The sequence below is a fragment of the Lodderomyces beijingensis genome (assembly GCF_963989305.1).
Source record: "Lodderomyces beijingensis strain CBS 14171 genome assembly, chromosome: 2".
In the NCBI taxonomy this organism is placed as follows: Eukaryota; Fungi; Ascomycota; class Pichiomycetes; order Serinales; family Debaryomycetaceae; genus Lodderomyces; species Lodderomyces beijingensis.
This window is the reverse complement of record NC_089971.1, coordinates 2,114,726-2,138,083: the sequence shown is the minus strand read 5'-3', so window position 1 is coordinate 2,138,083 and position 23,358 is coordinate 2,114,726. Positions and strand designations below refer to the sequence as shown.

General features: G+C 46.8%; 11 protein-coding genes across 11 annotated transcripts; 5 read left to right on the top strand and 6 right to left on the bottom strand. All coding sequences in view use genetic code 12, as the record gives it.

Moving 5' to 3' along the window:
• Positions 1–61: 61 nt before the first annotated feature.
• LODBEIA_P20330 (DNA-directed RNA polymerase II subunit RPB1) lies at positions 62–5,254 on the bottom strand (the record flags this gene model as incomplete). The annotated part of the gene is made up of 1 exon (XM_066971988.1): positions 62–5,254. The coding sequence occupies one exon, from the start codon at positions 5,252–5,254 to the stop codon at positions 62–64; it is 5,193 nt and encodes a 1,730-aa protein (XP_066828971.1).
• A 1,945-nt stretch (positions 5,255–7,199) lies between these two features.
• On the top strand, positions 7,200–8,171 carry LODBEIA_P20320 (uncharacterized protein; the record flags this gene model as incomplete). The annotated part of the gene is made up of 1 exon (XM_066971987.1): positions 7,200–8,171. The coding sequence occupies one exon, from the start codon at positions 7,200–7,202 to the stop codon at positions 8,169–8,171; it is 972 nt and encodes a 323-aa protein (XP_066828970.1).
• Positions 8,172–8,271: 100 nt separating this feature from the next.
• LODBEIA_P20310 (uncharacterized protein) lies at positions 8,272–9,549 on the bottom strand (the record flags this gene model as incomplete). Its single annotated transcript, XM_066971986.1, has 1 exon — positions 8,272–9,549. The coding sequence occupies one exon, from the start codon at positions 9,547–9,549 to the stop codon at positions 8,272–8,274; it is 1,278 nt and encodes a 425-aa protein (XP_066828969.1).
• A 225-nt stretch (positions 9,550–9,774) lies between these two features.
• On the bottom strand, positions 9,775–11,196 carry LODBEIA_P20300 (uncharacterized protein; the record flags this gene model as incomplete). Its single annotated transcript, XM_066971985.1, has 1 exon — positions 9,775–11,196. The coding sequence occupies one exon, from the start codon at positions 11,194–11,196 to the stop codon at positions 9,775–9,777; it is 1,422 nt and encodes a 473-aa protein (XP_066828968.1).
• A 364-nt stretch (positions 11,197–11,560) lies between these two features.
• On the bottom strand, positions 11,561–12,532 carry LODBEIA_P20290 (uncharacterized protein; the record flags this gene model as incomplete). The annotated part of the gene is made up of 1 exon (XM_066971983.1): positions 11,561–12,532. The coding sequence occupies one exon, from the start codon at positions 12,530–12,532 to the stop codon at positions 11,561–11,563; it is 972 nt and encodes a 323-aa protein (XP_066828967.1).
• Positions 12,533–12,676: 144 nt separating this feature from the next.
• Positions 12,677–14,665, top strand: LODBEIA_P20280 (uncharacterized protein; the record flags this gene model as incomplete). Its single annotated transcript, XM_066971982.1, has 1 exon — positions 12,677–14,665. One exon carries the CDS (start codon positions 12,677–12,679, stop codon positions 14,663–14,665), a length of 1,989 nt encoding a protein of 662 aa, XP_066828966.1.
• A 307-nt stretch (positions 14,666–14,972) lies between these two features.
• LODBEIA_P20270 (uncharacterized protein) lies at positions 14,973–15,398 on the top strand (the record flags this gene model as incomplete). The annotated part of the gene is made up of 1 exon (XM_066971981.1): positions 14,973–15,398. The coding sequence occupies one exon, from the start codon at positions 14,973–14,975 to the stop codon at positions 15,396–15,398; it is 426 nt and encodes a 141-aa protein (XP_066828965.1).
• Positions 15,399–15,615: 217 nt separating this feature from the next.
• LODBEIA_P20260 (uncharacterized protein) lies at positions 15,616–16,723 on the top strand (the record flags this gene model as incomplete). The annotated part of the gene is made up of 2 exons (XM_066971980.1): positions 15,616–16,655; positions 16,717–16,723. The coding sequence occupies 2 exons, from the start codon at positions 15,616–15,618 to the stop codon at positions 16,721–16,723; spliced, it is 1,047 nt and encodes a 348-aa protein (XP_066828964.1).
• Positions 16,724–16,728: 5 nt separating this feature from the next.
• LODBEIA_P20250 (uncharacterized protein) lies at positions 16,729–19,269 on the bottom strand (the record flags this gene model as incomplete). The annotated part of the gene is made up of 1 exon (XM_066971979.1): positions 16,729–19,269. The coding sequence occupies one exon, from the start codon at positions 19,267–19,269 to the stop codon at positions 16,729–16,731; it is 2,541 nt and encodes an 846-aa protein (XP_066828963.1).
• A 161-nt stretch (positions 19,270–19,430) lies between these two features.
• Positions 19,431–20,696, bottom strand: LODBEIA_P20240 (uncharacterized protein; the record flags this gene model as incomplete). Its single annotated transcript, XM_066971978.1, has 1 exon — positions 19,431–20,696. One exon carries the CDS (start codon positions 20,694–20,696, stop codon positions 19,431–19,433), a length of 1,266 nt encoding a protein of 421 aa, XP_066828962.1.
• Positions 20,697–21,671: 975 nt separating this feature from the next.
• LODBEIA_P20230 (uncharacterized protein) lies at positions 21,672–23,267 on the top strand (the record flags this gene model as incomplete). The annotated part of the gene is made up of 1 exon (XM_066971977.1): positions 21,672–23,267. The coding sequence occupies one exon, from the start codon at positions 21,672–21,674 to the stop codon at positions 23,265–23,267; it is 1,596 nt and encodes a 531-aa protein (XP_066828961.1).
• Positions 23,268–23,358: the final 91 nt, after the last annotated feature.

Genomic DNA, 23,358 nt, shown 5'->3' with positions numbered 1-23,358 from the left:
ATGTTTTTCGTTTTTTCTTTAAATACACTATATTTTACATCCAAGAGGGAACAAAAGGAGGCTAATTACCGTCAGTTTTGGGGGATTTCGGTTTGTACTCTGGCGACCTCGGGGAGTATTGTGGCGATGTTGGTGAATACTGGGGAGATGTAGGTGAATATTGAGGCGACGTGGGTGAGTAGCTAGGTGAAGTAGGTGAGTATTGTGGGGAAGTTGGCGAGTACTGCGGAGACGTGGGCGAGTACGAAGGTGATGTGGGTGAGTACGAAGGTGACGTTGGCGAGTACTGTGGAGATGTAGGTGAGTACGATGGGGAAGTTGGTGAGTATGATGGTGATGTTGGTGAATAACTAGGAGATGTAGGTGAGTATGATGGTGATGTTGGTGAGTAACTAGGAGATGTAGGTGAGTAACTAGGAGATGTAGGTGAGTATGATGGCGATGTTGGTGAGTAACTAGGAGATGTAGGTGAGTATGATGGCGATGTTGGCGAGTAACTAGGAGATGTAGGAGAATAACTTGGTGACGTTGGCGAGTATGATGGCGATGTAGGAGAATAACTTGGCGATGTAGGCGAATATGATGGCGATGTAGGCGAGTATGATGGCGATGTCGGTGAGTAGCTAGGCGACGTTGGCGAGTAACCATAACCCGGACTAGTGCCTCCATATGCTGGACTGGTACCTCCATATCCTGGAGTATTGGAGTAAGCAAAGGGAGAAGTAATTCCAGGCGAAGTAGGTTGTCCACCATAAGAGGTTAAGCCTCCGTTCATTTGATCGGTCATTGGGTTGTGGATTGGAGAGAAACCTGCACCTTCGTCCAAAACGATCCGGTCGTCCTCCATCTCCATGTCCCTATAGGGCGTGGCTCCTCCATCCTCGGCGACAACCTCCATGGCAACACTAGCAGGCGCCTGCTGCAACATCTTGTCGTCCACCATAACGTCGAAAGCACCCGTACCAAGCGGCGCCATTTGACCCAACATCACATTCTCGGAAATACCTTTGCAGTCGTCCAACTCGGCCGACGCTGCTGCGTCCAACAATATCTCTACCGTCTCTTCGAAAGAACAACGCATCAACGCACCGGTGTCCGTTCTGTTGATACCGTGACGAGTGATTGCCATCAAGTGGCCACGAGACGTCATCACGTCCACTAAGAGCGCCAAGTGACGATAATTGACGTAGGAACCATCGAATGCAATGACATTCATGATTTCCTTGAACAACGCGTGCCTCGTGGCCTCGATACCCAACACAAACAATATCTCGATAAAGTCATTCGAGTAGGTACGTGCAGCATCAACACCGGGAACGGCCATGACATCCTTCAAATTGACACCATCTGTTTCCAACACCCATTCTTTGCCCTGTTTAAACTCACCCGTGGCATCCGGGTGGCTCATCTTGTGCTGCATCATAAACACTTTGGTGATGCCCTGAATGCCTCGCAAGGAAATGGACTCCAACATGTGCGCTTCAATACGTTTCAAGATTTGATCCTCTTCGGACTCGGCATCCTCGTCCAACGACTTTGGATCTCTCACAACACGACAACGGATGATCAACTTGTCGGCGGTGTCATCTGACCAAATGACAAACAAGTCGTCGCCGAAATTCTGCGAAATCTTTTCCGCCACTTGTGCCATAGTCAACTGTTTGTCCAACATCTTGGCACGATCGAGTTCCAATCTAAGGAGCCAAGGAGACTGTTTTTCTATGCTCTCCTCCACTTTTTGATCTGGAATTGCAAAATAGGCCTCAACCGTGTCGTAATCTTCCTCAATAACCGTCGTGCGTGGATCGGGGTCGTAGTAAATTTCAGTTGAAGACGTGACATTCTTCAAAGTGGTGTGCTCAATCGAGGATTGAACCACTTTGGCCAGTTCAATGTCGGCTGCCACATCGGGATCCAAGTAAACCGTCAATGCCGGAGTCTTGATGTTCTTGGCCACGTTCAAAATCTCCTTAAGTCTGGGAACACCCAAAGTGACATTCTTTGAAGAGACACCGGCATAGTGGAAAGTGTTTAATGTCATCTGGGTAGCAGGCTCTCCAATGGACTGGGCGGCAACGACACCAACCATCTCACCTGGGTGGACAACAGACTTTTGGAACTGCGTTTCAATCTCGCCCAAGGCCCATTCAAAAGATGCCTTGTTCAACTTGAACTCCTCAACGACTCTTCTCGATGCTAATCTCGATCTCACAAGGCATTGGAAGAGCAAAGTGGCGTTTGCTTGCGCCTCCTTCACCAACGGAGTGTCACCTCTAACAACGACAAACTTGGTGCACAAGTCTTGCACGCTCGCGATGATTTCATCCAACTTTAAATCGGAAGGTTTTTCACGCCCGCTGTGGAATATCTGCTGTGCATTCTGGATAATACGACGCAAATTGACAGGCAACGGCCAGTTAAAGTCACCGCCGGGAAAACAAACTTCTCTCAAATATTTTCGATCTTCAACAAGCTGGTTATACTCCTCATCGAGTAGTTTCTGCAACTTGACATCACCTGCAATTTCCTTGGCCGACTCCAACAAGGATTCCGAAATGGAATAGTTTTCCAAAACATCGATTCTATATCTCTTTTCAAAGCTCTCGTCTGATCCGGGGATGGTATCAACAGATTGCTTCTCCACTTGCGTGGCATCGATACCATCTTCTCCGTAGATAAACTGAAGAATATCACCCAACGAGTTTCTGGTTGTACCATCGTAGTGGACCATGATATCCTCTAGAGCTTTAACCAAACGACGCTGGATATAACCAGTTTCGGCCGTCTTCACTGCGGTATCGATAAGACCCTCTCTACCTGCCATTGCGTGAAAGAAAAACTCTTGCGGGGTCAAACCTCTCAAATAAGAATTCTCGACAAACCCTCTAGACTCGGGTGAGTAATCGTCCTTGGTGAAATGTGGCAACGATCTATCGGCAAAGCCAAAGGGGATTCTTTTACCTTCGACAATTTGCTGGCCAACACAGGCACTCATTTGCGAAATGTTGATAAAAGAACCCTTTGAACCCGAAGTCACCATCTGCTTGACATTGTTCAAGTCCTTCAAACTCATTTCTGCCGAACGACCAGCGGTATCACGCGCTTGATTCAAGACTCGCGAAACATTGTGCTCAAAAGATTCCCTCAAGGTCATACCTGGCTCTGGCTCCAAGTTGTTGTGCTGGGCATCGAAAATAATCTCCTGCACTTTCGACTTGGCCTCCTGGATTGTTTCCGTCACGTGCTTCATGGTGGCGGCATCGGCAATGGTGTCTCCAATACCTATACTGAACCCATTATGCAAGAGCCAAAAATTGACCACTTTTTGAATCGAACTAAACAACTGGGCACACACTGTTGGTCCCTTTTCCCTCATAACGTTGTGGATCAACCCACCGGGAGTAGCACCAACCGTCTTTTTATCGACAACTCCAAACATGATTTCTCCATCAATGATGAGCATGCCGGTATCCTTTGCGCTCAAGAAATCTCTGCCGCTATCGAACCGTTGCAAATGGATCCCTTTTGGTATTGCCAACGAGAGCAACTGTTTCCCCGTCCATAAAGGCTTGGGTTTCACAATTGCCGGAGGAGGAATCACCCCATCCCAGTTGGGGATCCAGTAGCACATGTTCATCACTTGATCGTACTCAATAAATATGTCTCTCAATGTCATTTTACGGATACCGCACAACGTGTCTTGCACGATACCCATAACGGGCTTGTTTGATTGCGGCGACACAATTTGCAAAGGAACGGCACAGATTTGCGAAAGTTCCGATCTCGTTTCGGGCGACTGCGGCACGTGCAAGTTCATCTCATCTCCGTCGAAATCGGCATTGTAAGGAGACGTTACTGACAAGTTCAATCTGAATGTCGAGTAGGGCATCACTTTGACTCTGTGCGCCATCATCGACATCTTATGTAAAGAGGGTTGACGATTGAACAAGACGGGGTCGTCATCCATAAGGTGACGCTCAACCTTCCAGCCATACTGTAAGGCAATGTCTCCTGCCCTCTTGTTGTATCTCAAATCAATACGGTCACCCGTGTCTCTAATGACATATTTGGCACCCGGGTGCTCGTTGGGCCCGTTTTTAACAAGCTCGGTCAATTTGTGGATGTTGTAAGGGGTGACAATCTCCGGATATGTCAATGTCTTTGCGATGGAGATGGGCACACCGACTTGGTCCAAGTCCAAGTTGGGGTCACCCGAAATAACGGTACGCGCTGAAAAGTCAACTCTTTTGCCCATCAAGTTACCTCTCAAACGGCCTTCTTTACCTTTTAGTCTTGCTCTAATCGATTTTATCGGACGGCCCGTCTTTTGCAACGCCTGCGGTTGGCCAGCGATATCATTGTCCATATAAGTGGCAACGTGAAACTGGAGCAAAGATTCAAACTCACTAATAACGTGTTGTGGCGAACCGTCCATCTCCAACCTTTGCACATTCATGTTTGCTTTTATAACATCGGCTAGCTTGAACGTCAAGTCATCCTCGCCTCTCGCCGTGTCGTTAAACGCGATACTTGGCCGAACAGGAGGAGGCGGAACAGGTAAAACGGTTATCAACATCCACTCGGGTCTGGCATAGTCCTCATTGAACCCTAATCTATAGCAGTCCTCTGAGCTTATATGTTTGAATATGTTCAAAATCTCTGACGGAGTCAACAAACGACGTTCAGGCTGGTCATTTTCGTCAAAGTTACCGCTTTTCCAAGTACCCCAAAGTTTCATTCCGTCTCGACGAATGGTGGGCTGCGTGTGTCCACAGCCGCCTCTGCCACCCTCTACTTCGCTTGTTTCGCAAATCATTTTGCTTTTGCAAATCGTCCAAACTGCGTTGAATCTCCTCTTGGGGTCCTTGATCTTGATGGCCTGCGCCATCAAAGGGTTTGTCTCATCGAGGAGCAATTTGCCACAGTGGAAACAAATACTTTCCAACACTTTTTTAATCTTGGCAATAAAACCAATATGGAAAACGGGTCTGCTTAGCTCAATGTGGCCAAAATGCCCGGGGCACTCCGACATATCTTCGCCACAAGTCTGACACCGGTAGTTGCGATCGATCGATCCAAGCCTGGGGTCATTCAATCCGCCTTCCTTGGCTCGTTTGGTGGACTGGTCCATCGTCTCGGGATACACAATCTTGGCCACACTTATGGCTCTGATTTCCTCGGGGGAAGCAAGACCAAACTGGACTTCCTTGATGGACTTTAACGGCGCACTTGAATGGGGAAATTGACGGCTCATGGTGGCTGTTAAATTCGAGGTTTTTTTTATTGAAGTTTTGTTTTTTCGGTTTTTTTTTTTTTTGGTTTTTTTCTATTTTAAAAAGAGCTTTATACTTTTTTTCAGGATTTTCGAAACGGGAACAACAGGATTCGAATAATGCAAGTGTGTGTGTTTATATAGGATGGATGGATGGATGGATGGTCTATCAATAATGCTAGTGGTAGTGAAAAAAAAATGGTACTAATAATACAAATTTATATATATAAAAACAAAAGGGAATAGCCGATCTTTGTAGTTGCAGAACAAATGAATGATTGCAGATCGTATGGTTAAAACGGTTTTTGGAGATGGATTGTTTGGGAGGGAGTAGGCTGGAGACGGGGTCAAATACTTTCTTTCCAGGGAGGAGGAGCAGGTGGCAAAACAACAAGAAGGGAGTTTCTGTTTTTTTTTTTGTTGCTAGAAATTTGCTCACCAGTGTGGCGTTTTTTTCTCTGAAAAGGGGACGGTAAGTAGATGGATCTCCAAGATGGTCAATCTGTTTATTTGAATAATTGATTATATCCAGATACAGATCGGAGTAAGAAGGTCACACGCTGAAGCCGTGAAGTGGGAACTAACGTCTAGCTGGTCTCTCTCTATCTCCCAAGACGTTGTTGTTGTTGGTGTTGAATTTTTTCTTTGAAAATTTTCCAGTGCACCAGAAAGCGGCGCTACCATGTGTCGATGGCAAAACGGGAATGTTGCGAGTTCGAATCCCGCACTGGGCATTATTTTTTTTTTATTCGTATGTTGCACCAGAGGGTGCTCTGGGTTGTTGATGATGGATACAGGTTAAGCAGCGGTTAGTAGCAATTAGAAAGAAGATGGAAAGCGTACGTACTGACGCGGTTGGTGTTGTAGAGAATTTGCAAGAAAAATGTTGTTGCAAAAGGAACCAGAATTTTGTCTTTTGACAACCACATATGTGCTGCCAAAAATTGGCGAGGTACGATACAACCAAGGATGCAAGTTACAGAACACGAGGTCTAGCTGGGATCTTACAGTTCCACCGTCTGTTGAGCCGCGTTGTTTCCAGACCATGGTTCTATGTCGTTGGTTTCTGCATGTCTAGGGTGGCAGCACTTGTACGCTGGCCCCTCGTGAACGGAGATGCTTCTTTTCCAAAAAAATTGACTGCTTGATTGGCTGATTGGCAAGCCCGAAGACACTAGATGCCATTGTCGGCCGCTGGTGTTTGACGGACGAAGAGCAGGAGTCTGTCTGATGGGGTTCCGTTGTTGGCTGCTCTGGTGGTTGTGGTGAGAGGGTCGTGCAACGTGACCCAGAGAAATTGTGACTATCAACAAAATTACAAAAAGTTCCCAGCAGCTCCAAGGAGAGAAACACCGTGATAGAGCCATAGAGAGAGTACGAAGGAACCACAGAGAGGGAAACAGAGGGCACAGACAGAGAGAGAAACAGAGAAAGAGAGAAAAAGAGATATATACACGATAGGACCCGCCCATACCAGTCTTCATCAACCTCCATCAGCCGTCAAGAATCCTGTATTGGACCACAGAAGGAGTTTCCTGACACATCACCATCGAGGCGGAACAACTGAAAACAATATCTTCTCTTTTTCCCCTTTCCCAGCCGACCCCAACCCTCATCAACGCAGAAGGGTGACTTATCTTGTAACAGAAACCACACGGGAAATCCTTTGTCCGCTGGTTGAAACGGCTTTCCCATCAGCCACATCAAGAAAAAGAAAAAACACAAACGAAAAACGGAAAAAAAAGGGGAAGAAGAACCAAGATAGGACGCTGCAATTGTCTTCCCCCTCGCCCCTCCCCTCTGCTTATTCTTTCACTGACTTGATTTTTTTTCAATTTTTGATTTCTTTTCCAAATTGTTGTATCGTTCTTTAAAAAGACTTTTCTGGCTATCAAACTTTGCTATATTAATTTGGTTACTTTATAAAATGTCGCATCAAGCAGATTTGGACGTTTTATCTACAAAGCCAACGTCGTATTACGACTACGAGTCCTTGTCTATCGACTGGAATGACCAAAAAAACTTTGAAATCTTGAGGAAGATTGGAAGAGGTAAATATTCCGAGGTGTTTTTGGGATTGGACTTGGTGAAAGGCCAGAAAGTGGTCATCAAGGTGCTAAAACCAGTCAAGAGAAAAAAGATCAAGAGGGAAATCTCGATTTTGAAAAATCTAGTCAATGGACCCAACATTATACGCCTATTAGACGTTGTTAGAGAACCGCAGCTGAAGACCCCCGGGTTGATTTTTGAAAATGTCAACAATATTGATTTCCGGACTCTATACCCAACATTTACAGACTTTGATATAAGATTTTACATGTTTGAGTTGTTAAAGGCACTCAACTATAGCCACTCGATGGGTATCATGCACAGAGATGTGAAACCACATAATGTAATGATTGACCACGACAAGAAGATATTGAGACTTATCGATTGGGGCTTGGCAGAATACTATCACCCGGGAACCGAGTATAACGTAAGAGTAGCATCAAGATATTTCAAAGGTCCAGAGTTGTTGGTTGATTACAGATTATACGACTACTCACTAGATCTTTGGTCCTTTGGCTGCATGTTGGCATCAATGGTTTTCATGAAGGAGCCGTTTTTCCACGGCAAGTCCAATACCGACCAATTGGTGCAAATCGTGAGAGTATTGGGGACCAATAACTTGAATAAATACCTTGACAAGTACAATTTAACCTTGGGTGGTGAATACGAGGATATGGGTTATTATAATCGGAGACCATGGGACAGGTTCATTAACGAGAATAACCAGCACTTGGTATCGAATGAGTTTCTAAACTTTATTGACAATTTGTTGAGGTACGACCACCAGGAAAGATTAACTGCTAAAGAAGCTATGGAGCACCCTTATTTCGACCCAGTTCGAAATCTATAATTGAGAATGTTTGTAATTAAGAAATCAAGAAATCAAGAAACTAAAAACTAATAAAAAAAAAAAAAAAAAGGGAACAGCATCTATCGAAATCTATATCTCCTTACTCTATTTGCAATCTCTCAAATGCGCTGTTCATCTTTTGCGCCCGTTTACCTCTGGATACCGAATTTGCAGCTGCTTGCAACTTGGCCTTTTCTTGGTCCTTTTTGGCCAATTTTCGGCCTCCGCTTTCCAATTCGTAGTTATCTAAAAAGTCATCCAACATGCCTTCAAAGTCGTTTCTCTCTTCCTTCATGTTGAAAGTTTTATGACTCGCGCTCGCGTTAGCCTTTGCCTCATCATTATTGGTGTACTTCTTATGTAGCTGCTCATACCTGTCGTCAAGAAGCGATAATCCCTCTGTTCTGTATAGCGCAGACGAGGACATGGAAAACGAGCTCGTGTCGGTCATTGCTCCTTTTTTCTTGCGCAATTTAGTCTTTGATTTGGAGGACCCTTTGACATTCGGTAGTTCCCCTAGCGTATCCCCTGTTTCTTCTGTTTCTTCTTCTTCTTCTTCTTCTTCATTATCAAAATCGTCGTCAGAGTCCCATTCGTTTTCCCGATTCTTAGTTTCCTTCTTAAACTGCGCAAATTCTTGCTGCCAGTTTGCATTGACATTGTCGTTACCCTCCAATTCCTGCGGCTGCTCGTAGTTTACACCATACTCATCGCCATAGTTGTCAAGGTCCCACTCGTCATATTCCTCTCCATCCCCGTAAAATTCATCCTCATCTTCAACTTCTCCCGATTTCAACAAATCTGCAAACACATCGTCATCGTATTCCTCCCCTTCCTCGTCGTCGTCGTTGTGGTTGCCAGGTCGAGCCCTTACTTTCACATCCTCGATATACGCTTCATCATCTAATGCCTCAAGGACCTCCCGCAATCTGGGGTCCATATCAGGCTGGAAACCTTTCAATTCATCGGGTATACTTTGATTCAAATCCCGCGCCACTTTCCTCTTTTCATCTGAAGGGAGCTGCTCTCGAAGCGCCTCTTCTAAACTCATCTGTTTCACTTTCGGCCCTCCCTTGGCCTGAATGAAAACACCATCTTCAGATTTGCCAATAGGTTTTAAATGCTGCATGTAGTCGTAGTTGGAGTCATCGAAAGTTATCCCATACTGAGCAGCCATACCTTCATTGGCCCTTAGCTTGTCTTTTAGTTTATTCTCGAGATCATGTTTGGTAAAGACCTTTTTCTTGGTGGAACGCAGAGTCTGAGCAGTCGGCACCAACACATTCGATGCGTCCTCTTCAAAGTAACGAGCATCATCGTGGGCCCTGTGCACCACACTATAGGTTGTTGCGTTTTTCTTGTCAAATTTGCGGACCATTTGGGGTGGATTGAATGGAGATGAGATAGGTAAAGTGCAGCCGTCCTCTACAATTTTGTATTGTCTTTTTTCGCGAGAAGAGGCATCTCCACCTCTATCTCCACCTCTATCTCTACCTCTATTTCCACCTCTGAATCTACCTCTATCTCTGTCAATGTCTCAACCTCTATCTCTATCAATGTCTCTATTTCCATCTCTATTTCCATCTACTTACCCTATTCCACCTCAATCGTGTATCTTGTCGGAGTTCTCCAAGATCTGTGTCCAGTTACTCAGGGCAATCACAAAACACTGGGTAGTGGCCAAGAACATCACGGCCACAATCAACCCGCACCAAAGACCTTTCAACTCAAATCCGAGTTTAAACGCCAAGGTGTAACCCAACGGGATGGCAATAACGTAGTAGGAAATCGAGTTCAAAATCGAACCGACTTTTTGACGCCCCTGTCCACGCAAGACACCCGTTCCCAACACGTTGAAGGTGTCGGCAATCTGGTTTATGCCAACCAAGACATTCAATCCAGCCGTGGTCTGCAACACAGTCTCGTCATCGGTGAAAAGTCTGCCCAACAAGTTTCTTCCAAAGACAAAGATGGAACAGTTGATCAATCCAATGACGGCAGCACTAAAGTAAAACAAACTTGTATCGATCTTGGCTCCTTTGATCTTCTTTGTTCCAATGTGGTGGCCAACACGCGTGCTCAATGCCACGGCGTAGGCAAATGGCGGCTGGTAGACCAAAGAGGCCAAGTTTGCCGCAATCGACTGCGCCGCCAAGGCCTCCGTGCCAAAGGAAGCGGCAAAAATCACCATAATCTCAAAGGCAAGGTATTCGGAAACAACCATGATGACGCCAGGGATGGCTAATTTCAAAATTGCGAGCCATTTGCTAAACGCCTTGCTGGTAAAGCCTCCCCAGCATTGGCGGCCGTCAACAAACACCACGTAGCCAAAACCTGCTAGCAAGATTGCCCAGTATGTGATGGCAATGCACAACGGTATGCCATCAAAGCCCAACGAAGTCTTGCCGTTCCAAACCAAGAGCCAGTTCAAAAAGATGTTGAAGGGGGCCGCTGCTACTAAGACGTAGGTGCCCGCCAGGAAAATGTGCTGCGCTTGCAAAAACCTCTTGCCCGACTCGATGAAAATGTACGCGGGGACTCCGATCAAATGGATGCGAAGAAACCTTTGCGCCATCAAAGTCAACTCATCGTCAGATATAAAGATGCTCAACACCCAACGCGCGTTCCACCAAAAGAATGACATTGGCACCATGGTTGCAAGCATCACCAACGAACACCGCTGGAAGTAGACCCCGACGCCGTGCAAGTTGCCCGCTCCAAAAGACTGTGAGCAAAACGTGTCTAGACTCGTAGCCATGCCTTGGAAGATGGCCAACCCGGAAATGTTGAAAGTGCAAATGGCCAAAGAACACGCTCCTAGCTCCAACGGGCCCAACAATCCTGCCGAATACAAGCAGGTGACTGCAAAAGTGTACTGTAGGAAAAACGTGATAACAAGTGGGGCCGACGACCCAATCAATTTCTGGAGCTCCAGCGAGTAGGTAATCTGTTCATCCTCGTCAAATTGGTCAATAGTTTCGTAGCTCCTATACGCCCCAATCAATAACGGCTCCTCGGCGTTCATTTTCTCCAAAGGGAAAGAAAACTTGAAATGCTATAACAAGAAAGAACCAAACAACAGCTGTAGTTCAAAATTTTTCAAACCCCGCCTTCGTCCTTTCGTCTGCCTTCTTCCATCTATCGCCTCAAAAGAAGGCGTCGTTTACCATCGAAAGTATTAGCGGGATTTTTATTCCTCGATGCGGCCGTTGACTGGGTGGGAGAGTTGGCCCTGTATCTCGCTTATCAACAAGCAACAATGAAACAAACCACGGCTACAGCGAAATCGAAATGTTTTTACTGAGATGCAGAGATATCAACGCGTGTGAGCTTGTTTGTTTGTTTGTTCTTTATCTATTGGTTAGGTTGATGTGCTCGCCCTGCAGCTACTATACAAATATGAATAGCTTGCAATCGCAGCAGAAGCATCGGAGGTCTTTGGAAGATTGGACCTGTTCGTGCAGAATCGGCACCACTAGCTCATTTTGAGGGAAAATGTACTGGGGGTCGAGACTCTTGATGACGATGACCGCTCTCAGCGAGGAGTAGGTCGCCTCGAACTTAGCGGGATCGACCGGCTTTGTATCGATTATGATACACATCTTGTAGTCCTTGTTGATTTTTCTAAAGGTTATTTCGTAGTTGATGCGTGTTGGACCCGGCTTGTGAGGTTTAGGTTGGTAGACACGCTCGGGCACCGAGTCTATTTCGTCAATCAACTTCTTCTTCTTCTTCTTGGGAGTCGGGGCAGCTCGATTTAACAAGTCTGAAAGGGTGACCTCGCTGCCTACCTCCTTTTCCTCCTCTTTCTCTCCCTCATCCATGACCCTCAAATCCACCACCAAGTTCAGGGTCTCGTCTCGTTTCATGTCTTGCAATTTTTTCATCCCCACCTCGGCGAGTTCTTGCCTGGTGATTTCGGTTTCTGTTAGCTCCCCCTTGGACAACATCTTGGGAACGCTGTAGTCCCTCTCCAACACCACCGAATATATCAATTCCACAGACTCGATGCACCACTCCACCAAAATAAGTCGCAAATCCTTGCTGACTTGGCACCAGGTAAAACACTGGGAGTTGATGCAACAGTCATACACCAACGACGGAAAACCTTTTTTATCGGCAGTGCTCTTTTCTCGAGAAACAACGAGAGGGATCTCCCACTGATTCTCCATGATCATCGGGAAAACGACGCTCGCTTCAAACTCCACCAGCGGTTTAGGCACCTGCTCGTCATGACATATATTGATAAACACTTTTGTCAGGACCCTCGAGGCATCCTTGCATTCCAAGATCTTTGTCTTTACGACGAACCCAGGCTTCGGGTGTAGTGTGACCTTATCATTGACATCGATGAGGGACATTGACGTGGGGGGGGGTGACTCAAAGTCATATATATATTCTCGCTAAGATTTGAGATTTTTTCACGATCTCTTGTTCGTTATTTTTATGGGCCTTGGGTCACTTTTTGGAGGATTTGATTCAACTTTGCAGCTCATTCCAGGGTAATGAACGTTCTAGTTTACTCGGGCCCAGGGACGACCGTTGAAGGCGTGAAGCAATGTCTCGAGTCGTTGAGACTACACCTATCAGCCTACTATGCAGTCATTGCCGTGAGTGAAACCGTGCTCCTCACCGAGCCGTGGATGAGGAAAACGTCAGTGTTGGTCATACCAGGGGGTGCCGACTTGCCCTTTTGCAAGATACTCAATGGCGAGGGCAACAAGCGAATCACGAGCTACGTCAAGAATGGAGGCAAGTTTATGGGTTTCTGCGCTGGAGGATACTACGCCTCCGCGAGGTGTGAATTTGAAGTTGGAACTCCCTTGGAGGTTTCCGGTCCACGAGAGCTCAAGTTTTATCCAGGCACATCGCGCGGCTGCGCTTTTAAAGGGTTCCAATATGAGCTGCAGGTTGGTGCACGAGCCGTCAAGTTGCTCGTGAACACGAGCTTGCTACCGGGCGCGCCGCTGACTGTGTTTAACTACTACAACGGCGGAGGACTTTTTGCTGAAGCTTCGAAATACAAAGGTGTCCAAGTGTTGGCACTGTATGACGGCACAACCGACATTGAAGACGCCGACAAGGCCGCGGTTGTTTACGCGAAAGTCGGCAAGGGAGATGTCATCTTGACGGGAACTCACCCCGAGTACTCGCCGTCGTTGTTCAAGGAGGTGGAGGAGAAATTTGAACCGGTGGTGCAGACATTGCAGGAGACAAACCACAACAGGAAACTATTTTTGAAGCAGTTGTTGAAAAAATTGGGCCTCCGTGTCCGCGAAGACGTCGACTCTACAGTGCCGTCGATCACACCGGTGTTTATTGCGTCTCCCCTGGGCGAGAAAATCAGAGAATTGGAAGACTCGTTGCAACGTAATTTGGACGTGGAAAGGGGCGTGTTTCAAGATAGCAATGACGTCTTTGTGTTTCAGAATTTGCACGAAGGTGAGCTCAAGCTGGATCACAAGACACCCACCTATCTCAACTTCACCGAGGAGATCCCGTCAGGCAAGGTGACCCCTTACTTTAACATGGGCAAATACTTTGACAGCTTGAAATCATTGGTTGGGGCCGAGGGCTGCTGCCGATTCGGGGGGATATTGGGCTACGCCGAGGTGATTGGCTCCACAAACACTCTACTTGACAGAAACCCGGCTTTTTTGAAACAGCTTCCCAATGGCTTCACCTTGACTGCATCGACACAGATAGCGGGCAGGGGACGCGGCGGCAATGTCTGGATAAACCCACGCGGAGTCTTGGCGACTTCCATCTTGTTTCGGGTGCCGCAGTCGAAAGACGCGTCGTCCTTGATAGTCACGCTCCAGTACTTGTGCGGATTGGCGTTGATCGAGTCGATTTTGGGATACGGCAGCAGCTCAACGTCTTGCGGTAAAGGTGTCGGGTACGAAAACTTGCCCGTACGGTTGAAATGGCCCAACGATATTTTCGTGTTGAAGCCCGAGTACATTGACAGTCTCGAGCATAAAGTGGGCTCCACCGTGGACGGAGATGACGAAAAGTATGTGAAAATATCGGGCGCTTTGGTCAACTCGCAGTACATGGACGGCCTGTACCATTTGGTTTGGGGCGGCGGGGTTAATGTGTCCAACCCGGCGCCAACAACGTCGTTGAACTTGGTGTTGGAGAAATTGAACAATGTCCGCAAAGCAAAGAACTTATCGGCGTTGCCTCCTTATGAGCCCGAGCTTTTGTTGGCGCGGCTAATGTCGACAGTCGACCTGTTTTACAAAGTTTTTGAAAAATCCGGCTTGAAGCCGTTCTTGCCATTGTACTACAAGCGGTGGTTCCACTCGGACCAGACCGTGGACGTGGACGGAGCGGGCGGAAACAGAAAAACATGCCAAATCAAGGGCATTACCCCTGACTTTGGGTTGTTGATAGCTGAGGATATAGCGACAGGCGAACGTTTGCATTTGCAACCAGATGGCAACTCTTTTGACATCTTTAAAGGTTTGGTTTATAAGAAAAACACTTGATTAGAAATAGATTAGACCCTTTTCCTTCCCTCCTCCCCCCCCCCCCCCCTTTAACTGAAGAGTGAATTTTCGTGGACACCTCAACAAACTTGTCTTTTAAAATCACCTTCTCAATCGCCTTCTCAATCACCAATCAAGCTAGCAAAGATAGCCTATCGTGGAGATTGGGTGGGATTCTGAACCTCTCACCATGTCCTGTCATGGTTGTCGCTATAATGTGGTTTTTTGTTTTTTTCCACGCGAGTAAAATCATCAACTTTGGCAACACCTGATCTTTACAACCAGAACCATCATCAATCAATTCTTAATGAAAGTCACAGTTGTTGAGTGGAGGGGGTTCTGCACTTGGCACTGGGACCTAGCACCGTCGGCGGAAAACGACTCGGCCGGCTACATTGAAGAACTATGCGGAATATGCCGTGTTTCTTTCGATGGCGCGTGTCCCAGCTGCAAATACCCTGGAGACGACTGCCCTTTGATCTTGGGGGTTGGGTGCACCCACAACTTCCATCTCCACTGTATCCTCAGATGGCTAGAGCAGGAATCGTCAAAGGGATTGTGCCCCATGTGTCGGCAAATATTCGACTTTAAGCAGATCACAAACGATTCCACAGAGGAAGTGGCAAATTTAAAGACGTTAATCGATGGCCACAAGGTGATGAGAGAACGCGTGCTGCAAAATGACCAGCTGGAGTTTGAAGCTTTTGAAGGAGGCGCCGACACCACAAGCTAAGCGGGAAGGAACTTGGATGGAAATGAATCAAGCTGACCTGAACTGATCTTTTCCTGAATCAACCTCTAGCTTGTTGGCGCGAAAAAAAGAAAACCATTACCCCGAAAATGTCATTTGAAAAATTAGAAAAAAATCGTGTTGGCCCGACTTTGGACCGGTCCCTTACCACCTCCCCTTCCCTTCGCCTGCGCCTGCGCCTTTCAACAAACCTTCACCAATGAATATCCTAAGGCTCCCACGCATAGGCAGCACCTTTAGCAGCAGCTTCAACAGCAGCACCGTTTTCAAGAGACGCTTCACCAAGTCACTCATTCTTCCCCAGTTGAGTAATGTCAAGTTGCCTCCACAACCAAGCCAGTTGGAGATTTCCCGATCGAGATTCACCCCCGAGGAGTTGGAATTGGCGAGATTGACCAGAGAGGCGAAATTGGGATGGCTCAAGAAGATGCCCACAAAGTGGATCCCTTACTTGGAGTTGATGAGGTTGGAGAAACCCGTGGGGACTTTGTTGCTCTTGATTCCGTGTTACTGGGCAATCACAATGGCATCGTATTCTATTGCTGCCCCCTTGACCACCACTGCCACTGCCATTGGCTTATTCTCCGCTGGCGCGTTGATCATGAGAGGAGCCGGGTGTACGATAAACGATATTTGGGACAGAAATCTCGACAACCAGGTCTCGAGAACAATGGAGCGTCCAATTACTAGTGGCAGGGTTTCCGTGCCGCAAGCTGTCGCGTGGTTGGGTGTGCAATGCTTTGCTGGATTGGCGGTGCTCTTGAGCTTGCCCGCGGAATGTTTCTACTTGGGTGCACTCTCGTTGCCCTTTGTCTTTGCATACCCTTTGTTCAAGCGATTCACTTACTACCCGCAGGCGATCTTGTCAATTTGTTTCAGTTGGGGGTGCCTTCTCGGGTTCCCAGCCGTGGGAGCTCCCTTGAATCTTTGGGTCGCGATTCCGTTGTTCATTTCCAATTGGATCTGGTGTGTCACGTATGACACCATATACGCGCATCAAGACAAGAAGTACGACATCAAGGCCGGCATCAAATCCACAGCCTTGGCGTGGGGCGACAAGTCCAAAACGATTATGAAAGGAATGACCATCGCCCAGGCAGGGTTTTACGGGTTTGCTGGTGTTATGAACTCAATGGGTCCTGGTTTCTACATTGCTGGTGCCTATGCCATTGCAAGAATATACAAGGAAATCGTCAAAGTGGACTTGGACAATGAAAAAAGCTGCTGGAAGGCATTCACGTCTAATATACAAACGGGGTTCATTTTCTGGTACGGCATTTTATTCGATTACATGTTACAGCTTTTAGGATTTCTATAGAAGATCGTGTATTAATTGATGCGTCAGGGATAGATGAGCCTTCAATACATTCTTTGTCGCTGCTTTATCCCTATTGTCCATCGTCACTTGCTTCAACGCCCTTTTGAGGTATGATTCCAAGTAGGCAATCGGAATGGAGTCTGGAAGTAGCGTTACGAGCTCTACTGGAGAGAAGTGCTTCCCGTAACTATCAACAAAGTGTTGAAGCGCCGGCTCCACTGACTCGGACTCGGACTCGGACTCATACTCATACCAGCGGAGGTATTCCTTTAAAACGAGAATGAGCTGATCCACTGGTTTCTGCTGCAAAAAGGGAGTAAGCTGAGGGTAGAATCGATTGGCAGGAGTCACCGGCTCACCACTAGTAAAGGATATTCTCTCTGCCGTCGAATAGTCACGAAATTCCAACAACTCTTTAATGTTGCCTTCCTTGAAGATCTTGTGGTAATGGAAAAGAACGTGGTCTGGCGCAGTCATTTCCCCCCTCCCCAGCACGTACAATTCGAATGATTTTCGATACAATGCAATAAATTCGCTGTTTTTGAAGCTCAAATAGTCAATCCAGAAAATCTTGGGCCATTTATCCACCGTCAACGAGTTTACCTTGCGGTACTCCTCCAACAACTCGGCAAACTTGTCCGCGTCATATTGTGAAATCAAAGTGGTACTGATTGCTTCGAAAAGGTCACCATGCAAAGCATCGTCCTTTTGCCACAACTTTTCAAGTAGCTCGATTTGGATCAAATTCACATTCAGATCGGGAAGCTCACTTAGGATCTTTCTGTTGATCTCGAGGTACTTGTTTGAACTTCGAATGAAGTTGAAAACTTTCTCCTTATCCAATTTAATCATCAGCAAGACGATTTTACTGTAATCCTTTTCGTCTATTTTTTCTTCACCGAGAAAGGCGATTGCATCGTCGACTAGTGCTTCGTTCAAATGTTCCAAGAGGAAAGTTTTGTACGCCACAGTCGCATCGGGGATGGATGACATTAAAGTGAATGCCTTGGATGCAAGTTGCAACTTAGACCTCTCAATCAACACATTTAGTATCTCCCGATCATCCTCGGAGTAAGTCCAAGTATCCTTGTTTAAAAAACGCACCAAGTCTTTTTCGTCTTCTTCTCCTTCTTCAGCAGTTAGTTGGTAAAAAAGCTTTCGGATCTCGGGAGATGTGTCCAGCGGAAGCAACTGCAGAAGGTATTTCTTTAGTAGCAGCTCATCGGAAAAGTCCCAAGTGTCTATGATATCCCTGAGTCCCGGAAAAACCGTGTACGGAATACTTGACTCGCCAAGAAGCCGGGCTGCTAAATTTGGATCAACGACAAGAGCACCGTCGCGTCGCTTCGTCAAGAGCGGGAGCGGGTCTTTCTCAGACAAGAACGATGCCAAGAGCAACACAAGATGCGCATAATCGGAGTCATTGGAGAAATTCAAGACAGTATCAAACTTGTCCGAGTTTAGTGCGTTTTCAAACTCATTGTGCAATTTCAACACGGGACTTGTGCGGTGCAACGCATAGACTTTGCTCTCACTGAATAAAAGGATATTGCACATCCGCAATGCAACGGTCCCTGTCAAATTCAGCATCGACGCATCGTCAAAACGTACCGGCTTTCGCGAGACGACAACAAACTTTTTGCCGCTGCTATGACCGTCCTTCTCTGTCACCACGTCGTTAGTGTTTTCCAATTGGCGAGTCGTTGTAAACTCTTCCAAGCTCATCACGACTTCATTTTCCAACGTCTCGAGCGAGGACATGACAAGCGTGTTTTTAAACACTGCAAAAGCATGCGGCCACGAGACAGCCACGCCACCGTAGGGGTACCCGTGTCCAATCCACGTCAAGGTGCCCCTCGTCACGTCCCCGACGCTGTTAATAAACATGGCCATCGACGTTTTTTCATCGGTCAGAATTGTCATCAAATATTCTCTCTCGGGCGTCTCAAACAGCTCAATGTGGGGCGGCACGCCGTCGCCAAAGCTGAACAATGGAGTGGGCACGTTGTCTGAAATTATAGCATACGATTGGTCGTCGGCGACAAGTAACAAGTCCTGTACCGGTGCGTTACTACTTCGCACGTTGGGGAATCTAACCTGCTTTTGAACCACCCATTGGTCATTTCGTAGCTGCACGAATTCGATATGGTCCTTTTTGAAAACGAGCAAGGAGTTACCGTCTCCACCACCACCACCACCACTAGTAGTCGCGCTCATGCCGCGGGCACCAGTCAACTTTGAGTTTGTTGAAAATGGGGAAAGGTCGGGTAACAGGTAAACTTCCACCGTGCCATCGCAGATGGCAAACAATTTGCCAAGTTTGGCCAAACATACAAGCGCCGTTATTGGCTTTGGCTTGATTGAGATCTGGGTGATTAGAAGGTAGCTTGAAGCGTCGTCAAATAGATAGTACTGAAGTAGATTTCCCTTGGCCGTGCCTATGTAGACACTGCACTCGTTCGTTTCAACAGAGACAATCCTGTCATCTTTCAAAGGTATGTCATCTAGCAAAGGGTCGATCTGGTACAGCAGCATGAGTCGAGGTTTTGGACCCAAATCAAATCTTCAACAGTTTTCGGATTAAAGATATCGTCACTTTAATTTATATACAGGATATTTCTATACACCACCCCCATCGGCACCAAAACCATCAACGCCAAAAAACACCACCAGGGCAACTACAAGAGCATGCTAGCTCAGTCCAAGGCTGTTGCCAATGACGTTGAGGAACCGTCGGTTGAAGGCGTCAACGGCGGAAACGCCAAGTTGTCCCTATGAGCCACGTATTCACTGTCGGCATAGCCCAAGATGGATTCAATTTGACTGCTCTTGTGGCCCTTGATTGCCCTGATCTCATTCGCCGAGTAGTTAACACGACAGTGTCCTATCTCAATCTCTTCATTCTTGATGATCACCTTGATGGCCACGCATTCATTCTCGTGGAAATTCCCCACAACGTCAACTATCCCTGCGGGCAATAAACCCGCACGGTCTCTTCTGGTCAAGGCCTGGTAACAGCCGTTATCAATAATCAAGGAGCCTTTTGTTTTCAACCCATGCAATATCCAAAACCTTTTATCGGAACGGATCTTGGAATCCTGGGGCAAGCTGAGAAACCTCGTGTGTAGTGGTATAATCTTCAGGTCAATATCCCTTTGCAAGCTTGCTCGCTGCTGTTCCACGTCTACGCCAACTTCTTGCGACTGAATGTGCGCCACAATGTCAGCGATGTAGTGAGGTTGGCTAGACAATGTTATGATTGTCGTTACCCCGACATTGGTTGCCAAACCAGCGGCAATCAATTTTGTAGTCATCCCCCCAGTACCAACCCCGGCTCCCGGCGCGTCAGTTGTACTAACATTCAAATCGTCCACCTTGTCCACGACCAAAATCGGCTTTGCGTCGCGGTTAGTGCGGGGGTTGTCCGTGTAAAGACACTCGACATCGGTCATCAAGAACAAGAAATCGGCGTGGATCATCCCTGCTGTAATCGCCGACAAGGTGTCATTGTCTCCGAATTTGATTTCCGACACAGACAACGTGTCGTTCTCATTAACAACCGGGATCACGCCCATCTCCAATAGCTCATTCAAGGTGTTTTGCGCGTTCTTGTACTGAGTATAATCAACAATGTCGTTTCTCGTGATCAAAATCTGGGCAATCGTCTGGTCCATCTGCCTAAACATGTCGTTGAACAACCCAATGAGTCTCCCTTGGCCAATAGAGGCCAACGCCTGCACCGCAGAGAGCTTCGAAGGCTTCTTTTCAAGCTTCATGACCCTCATTCCAAAAGCAATCGCTCCCGAGGACACAATGACGATCCTGTGGCCCTGCCGGCGTAGCTTAGTCACGGTCTCCACAATGTGGGCCATATTTGCAATCCTTGGCTCCCGCGTCAGCGAGTCGACCAAGGACGAAGACCCGATCTTGACTACAATCGTGAACTGCTTCGAAGTATCCATAAGCTGCCTTCCCTCCACTAATGACTCAAGGCCTTCCTCCCAAACAAGAAGCGCAAATTGTAAAGATTTTTCATAAACGCAGAGCTACCAAATGTAATATGGTCACGTGAAACCCGTGTCACGTGAAACCTAGTCACGTGACACGGACATCACCGAGACATGACATCCCACAGTTTTGATGCCAATCCGTGGGTTAGAACAGATACTCAAGCAAGCAAATCGTTATCAAAGATTGTTCAGCAAGAAGATGTTCTGATCCTTGATCCTTGATCCTGGAGCCAAAACCCATCTCAACCCCCCCCCCCCACCATTAGTCAGCGAAGATGATCAAGCAAGTACGAATTTATTCACAACCACACCCTGCAAGAGAGGCTACTACCACTGCTTATATATACATGTATATATTCATGTGTGGATACAAATATGTACGTTCAGTGGCTTGAGCAAGATCCTCAAGGTAGAGGTGAAGGGGATACAGGGAAAGAAGTGAGAGGTGGGGGCAAACTCGATGCTGCTTTGTCAATTGAGCTCCGGATTTGCTGATTTGGCAATTTAAATTGTTTCAACGTACATGAAATTGGCAATTTAAAGCCACAGCCAGGAGACAGCGACAGTTGCAATAACCCCCAGATACACCTGTACTACTATCTAGCACACGGACATTGCAGGGCTCAAACAGTGCGCTTAATCTCTCTTGATAAGCGAAGCAAACCTGCCTTTTTATTCCCTTGCAGATTTGATACTTGAAATCAGACGACGCCACAATCACCACACACCGTCCGCCACTTGCACATTTTTTTTATTCTTTTTTAAACCGCTATGGCTAGAACAACGGCTTGGTGGTGGATTTAGTGGAGGAGAAGCAAACAGGAGAGTAGGGAGAAGAAAAAGGCTTTGTTGTTCAACCTATAAATAATGGCAATCAAGCTGCCATTTCTCGGCAAATATGCTCGACTTGACCAGAACAGCATCAAGATGGTCCATTTCCCATCTACTCCCTCGAGCAAAAATGATGAGCCTCTGCCGCTGATTGGGAAGCAAAGTGCCGAGATCCACGTTCAAGAAGTTGGCGGCGAAAAGCCGTACATTGACATTTCGAGCACTAGGTTGACTCCCGAGGAGCTTGAGAGGAGAAACAACTCCCAATGGTTCAAGATTAAAAGGGCGTTGTGGGATGGCACTGGCAAACACCCAAAGGAGCAGAAATACTTGATCAAGTTGGATTTCTTTCTATTGACATCCTCGTGTTTGGGATACTTTATCAAGAATCTCAATCAGAGCAATGTGACCACCGCGTACGTGAATGGAATGGACGAGTACTATAATATGAACCACAACCAGTACAATTACATGGTCACCTTGTTTACAGTTGGCTACATCATCGGCCAAATACCTTCCAACCTCATCCTCCACAGAATTTCCGCGCGCTACTATCTAGGGGGCTTGCAGATCCTTTGGTCGATTCTCACCTTGTTGATGATCACCGTGCCCGCATCCAACATCAGAGGCTTGTACGCGCTAAGGTTCTTCTTGGGCTTGCTCGAGAGTGGCTACTTCCCCGCGTTGGAGTACTTGTTGGGTTCAAACTATGGAACCAGCGAGTTGCTGAAAAGGTCTGCGTATTTCGCCGTGAGTGCTGGATTTGCCGGCATCATTAGTCCCGTGTTGCAGCAGGCTGTTATCAAAGGGTTCAAACACAGCAAATTGCCACCGTTTAAAATCATGTTTGTGATTGACATGGTTATCAGCTTGCCCATTGGTGTTTACACTTTGTTTGTCGACCCCAATACCCCATCGACTACAGACGCGTTCTACTTTGACGAAGAGGACAAGCTCGTTGGTTTGGAACGAAGAAGATTGCTCGGCGCCGAGTTGAACACTAGAAAGAAGTATACTTGGAAAAAGATCGCGTCCTTTTTTAATACCTGGCACATATGGGTGTTTCCCTTGTTGTTTCTTTGCTACAACAACAGTTGTGCTGCAAACTCGCAGCCCACTTTTACAACATTCATGAAGATTTACCTCAAGAAGCCATCCAGTGTCTATAACTCATGGCCGTCGGTGTTGGCCGCTATCGGGATCGTCATTACCGTTGTGTTTGCCTATATCAACGACTACTTGGGAGGTAAAAAGAATGTTTGGTTTGTTAGCGCTTTTTTTATCTGCTTGATAATCGGCTGCTCTTTGCTTGCCAAGTGGGACATCCCCATTGGCTTGCATTGGTTCTGCTATTTTTTGATTGGTATACCAACACTGTGGGGGCAGCCCTTTATATTCTCATGGGTGAATCGGTTGCTTTTCGCCGATGACATGAAGCGGAATTTTGTCGTTGTTGTCACCAACACCTTGGCGTACGTCACGGGGGCATGGGTGCCAATCTTGGTGTGGAACACAAACGACAAGCCTTTTTATTTCATCGGTTTCACCTATACTGCCTGCTTATCTGCCGCTGGCTTGGTCTTGACTGCTCTCGTTTACTATTTGAGTGAACGCGACGAGAGACGAAAAGCCAATGAAGTTGAAACAAAGAGTGAAGAGGAGTCTATTGGCAGTGACAAGTCTATCCTGTAAGAAAAAATTTCTAAACTCTCTAATGTTGCAAATAAGATAGACACCGTAAAGGCGGAAACGAATATTCCACCTTGCTTAGTCCTCTCAATAG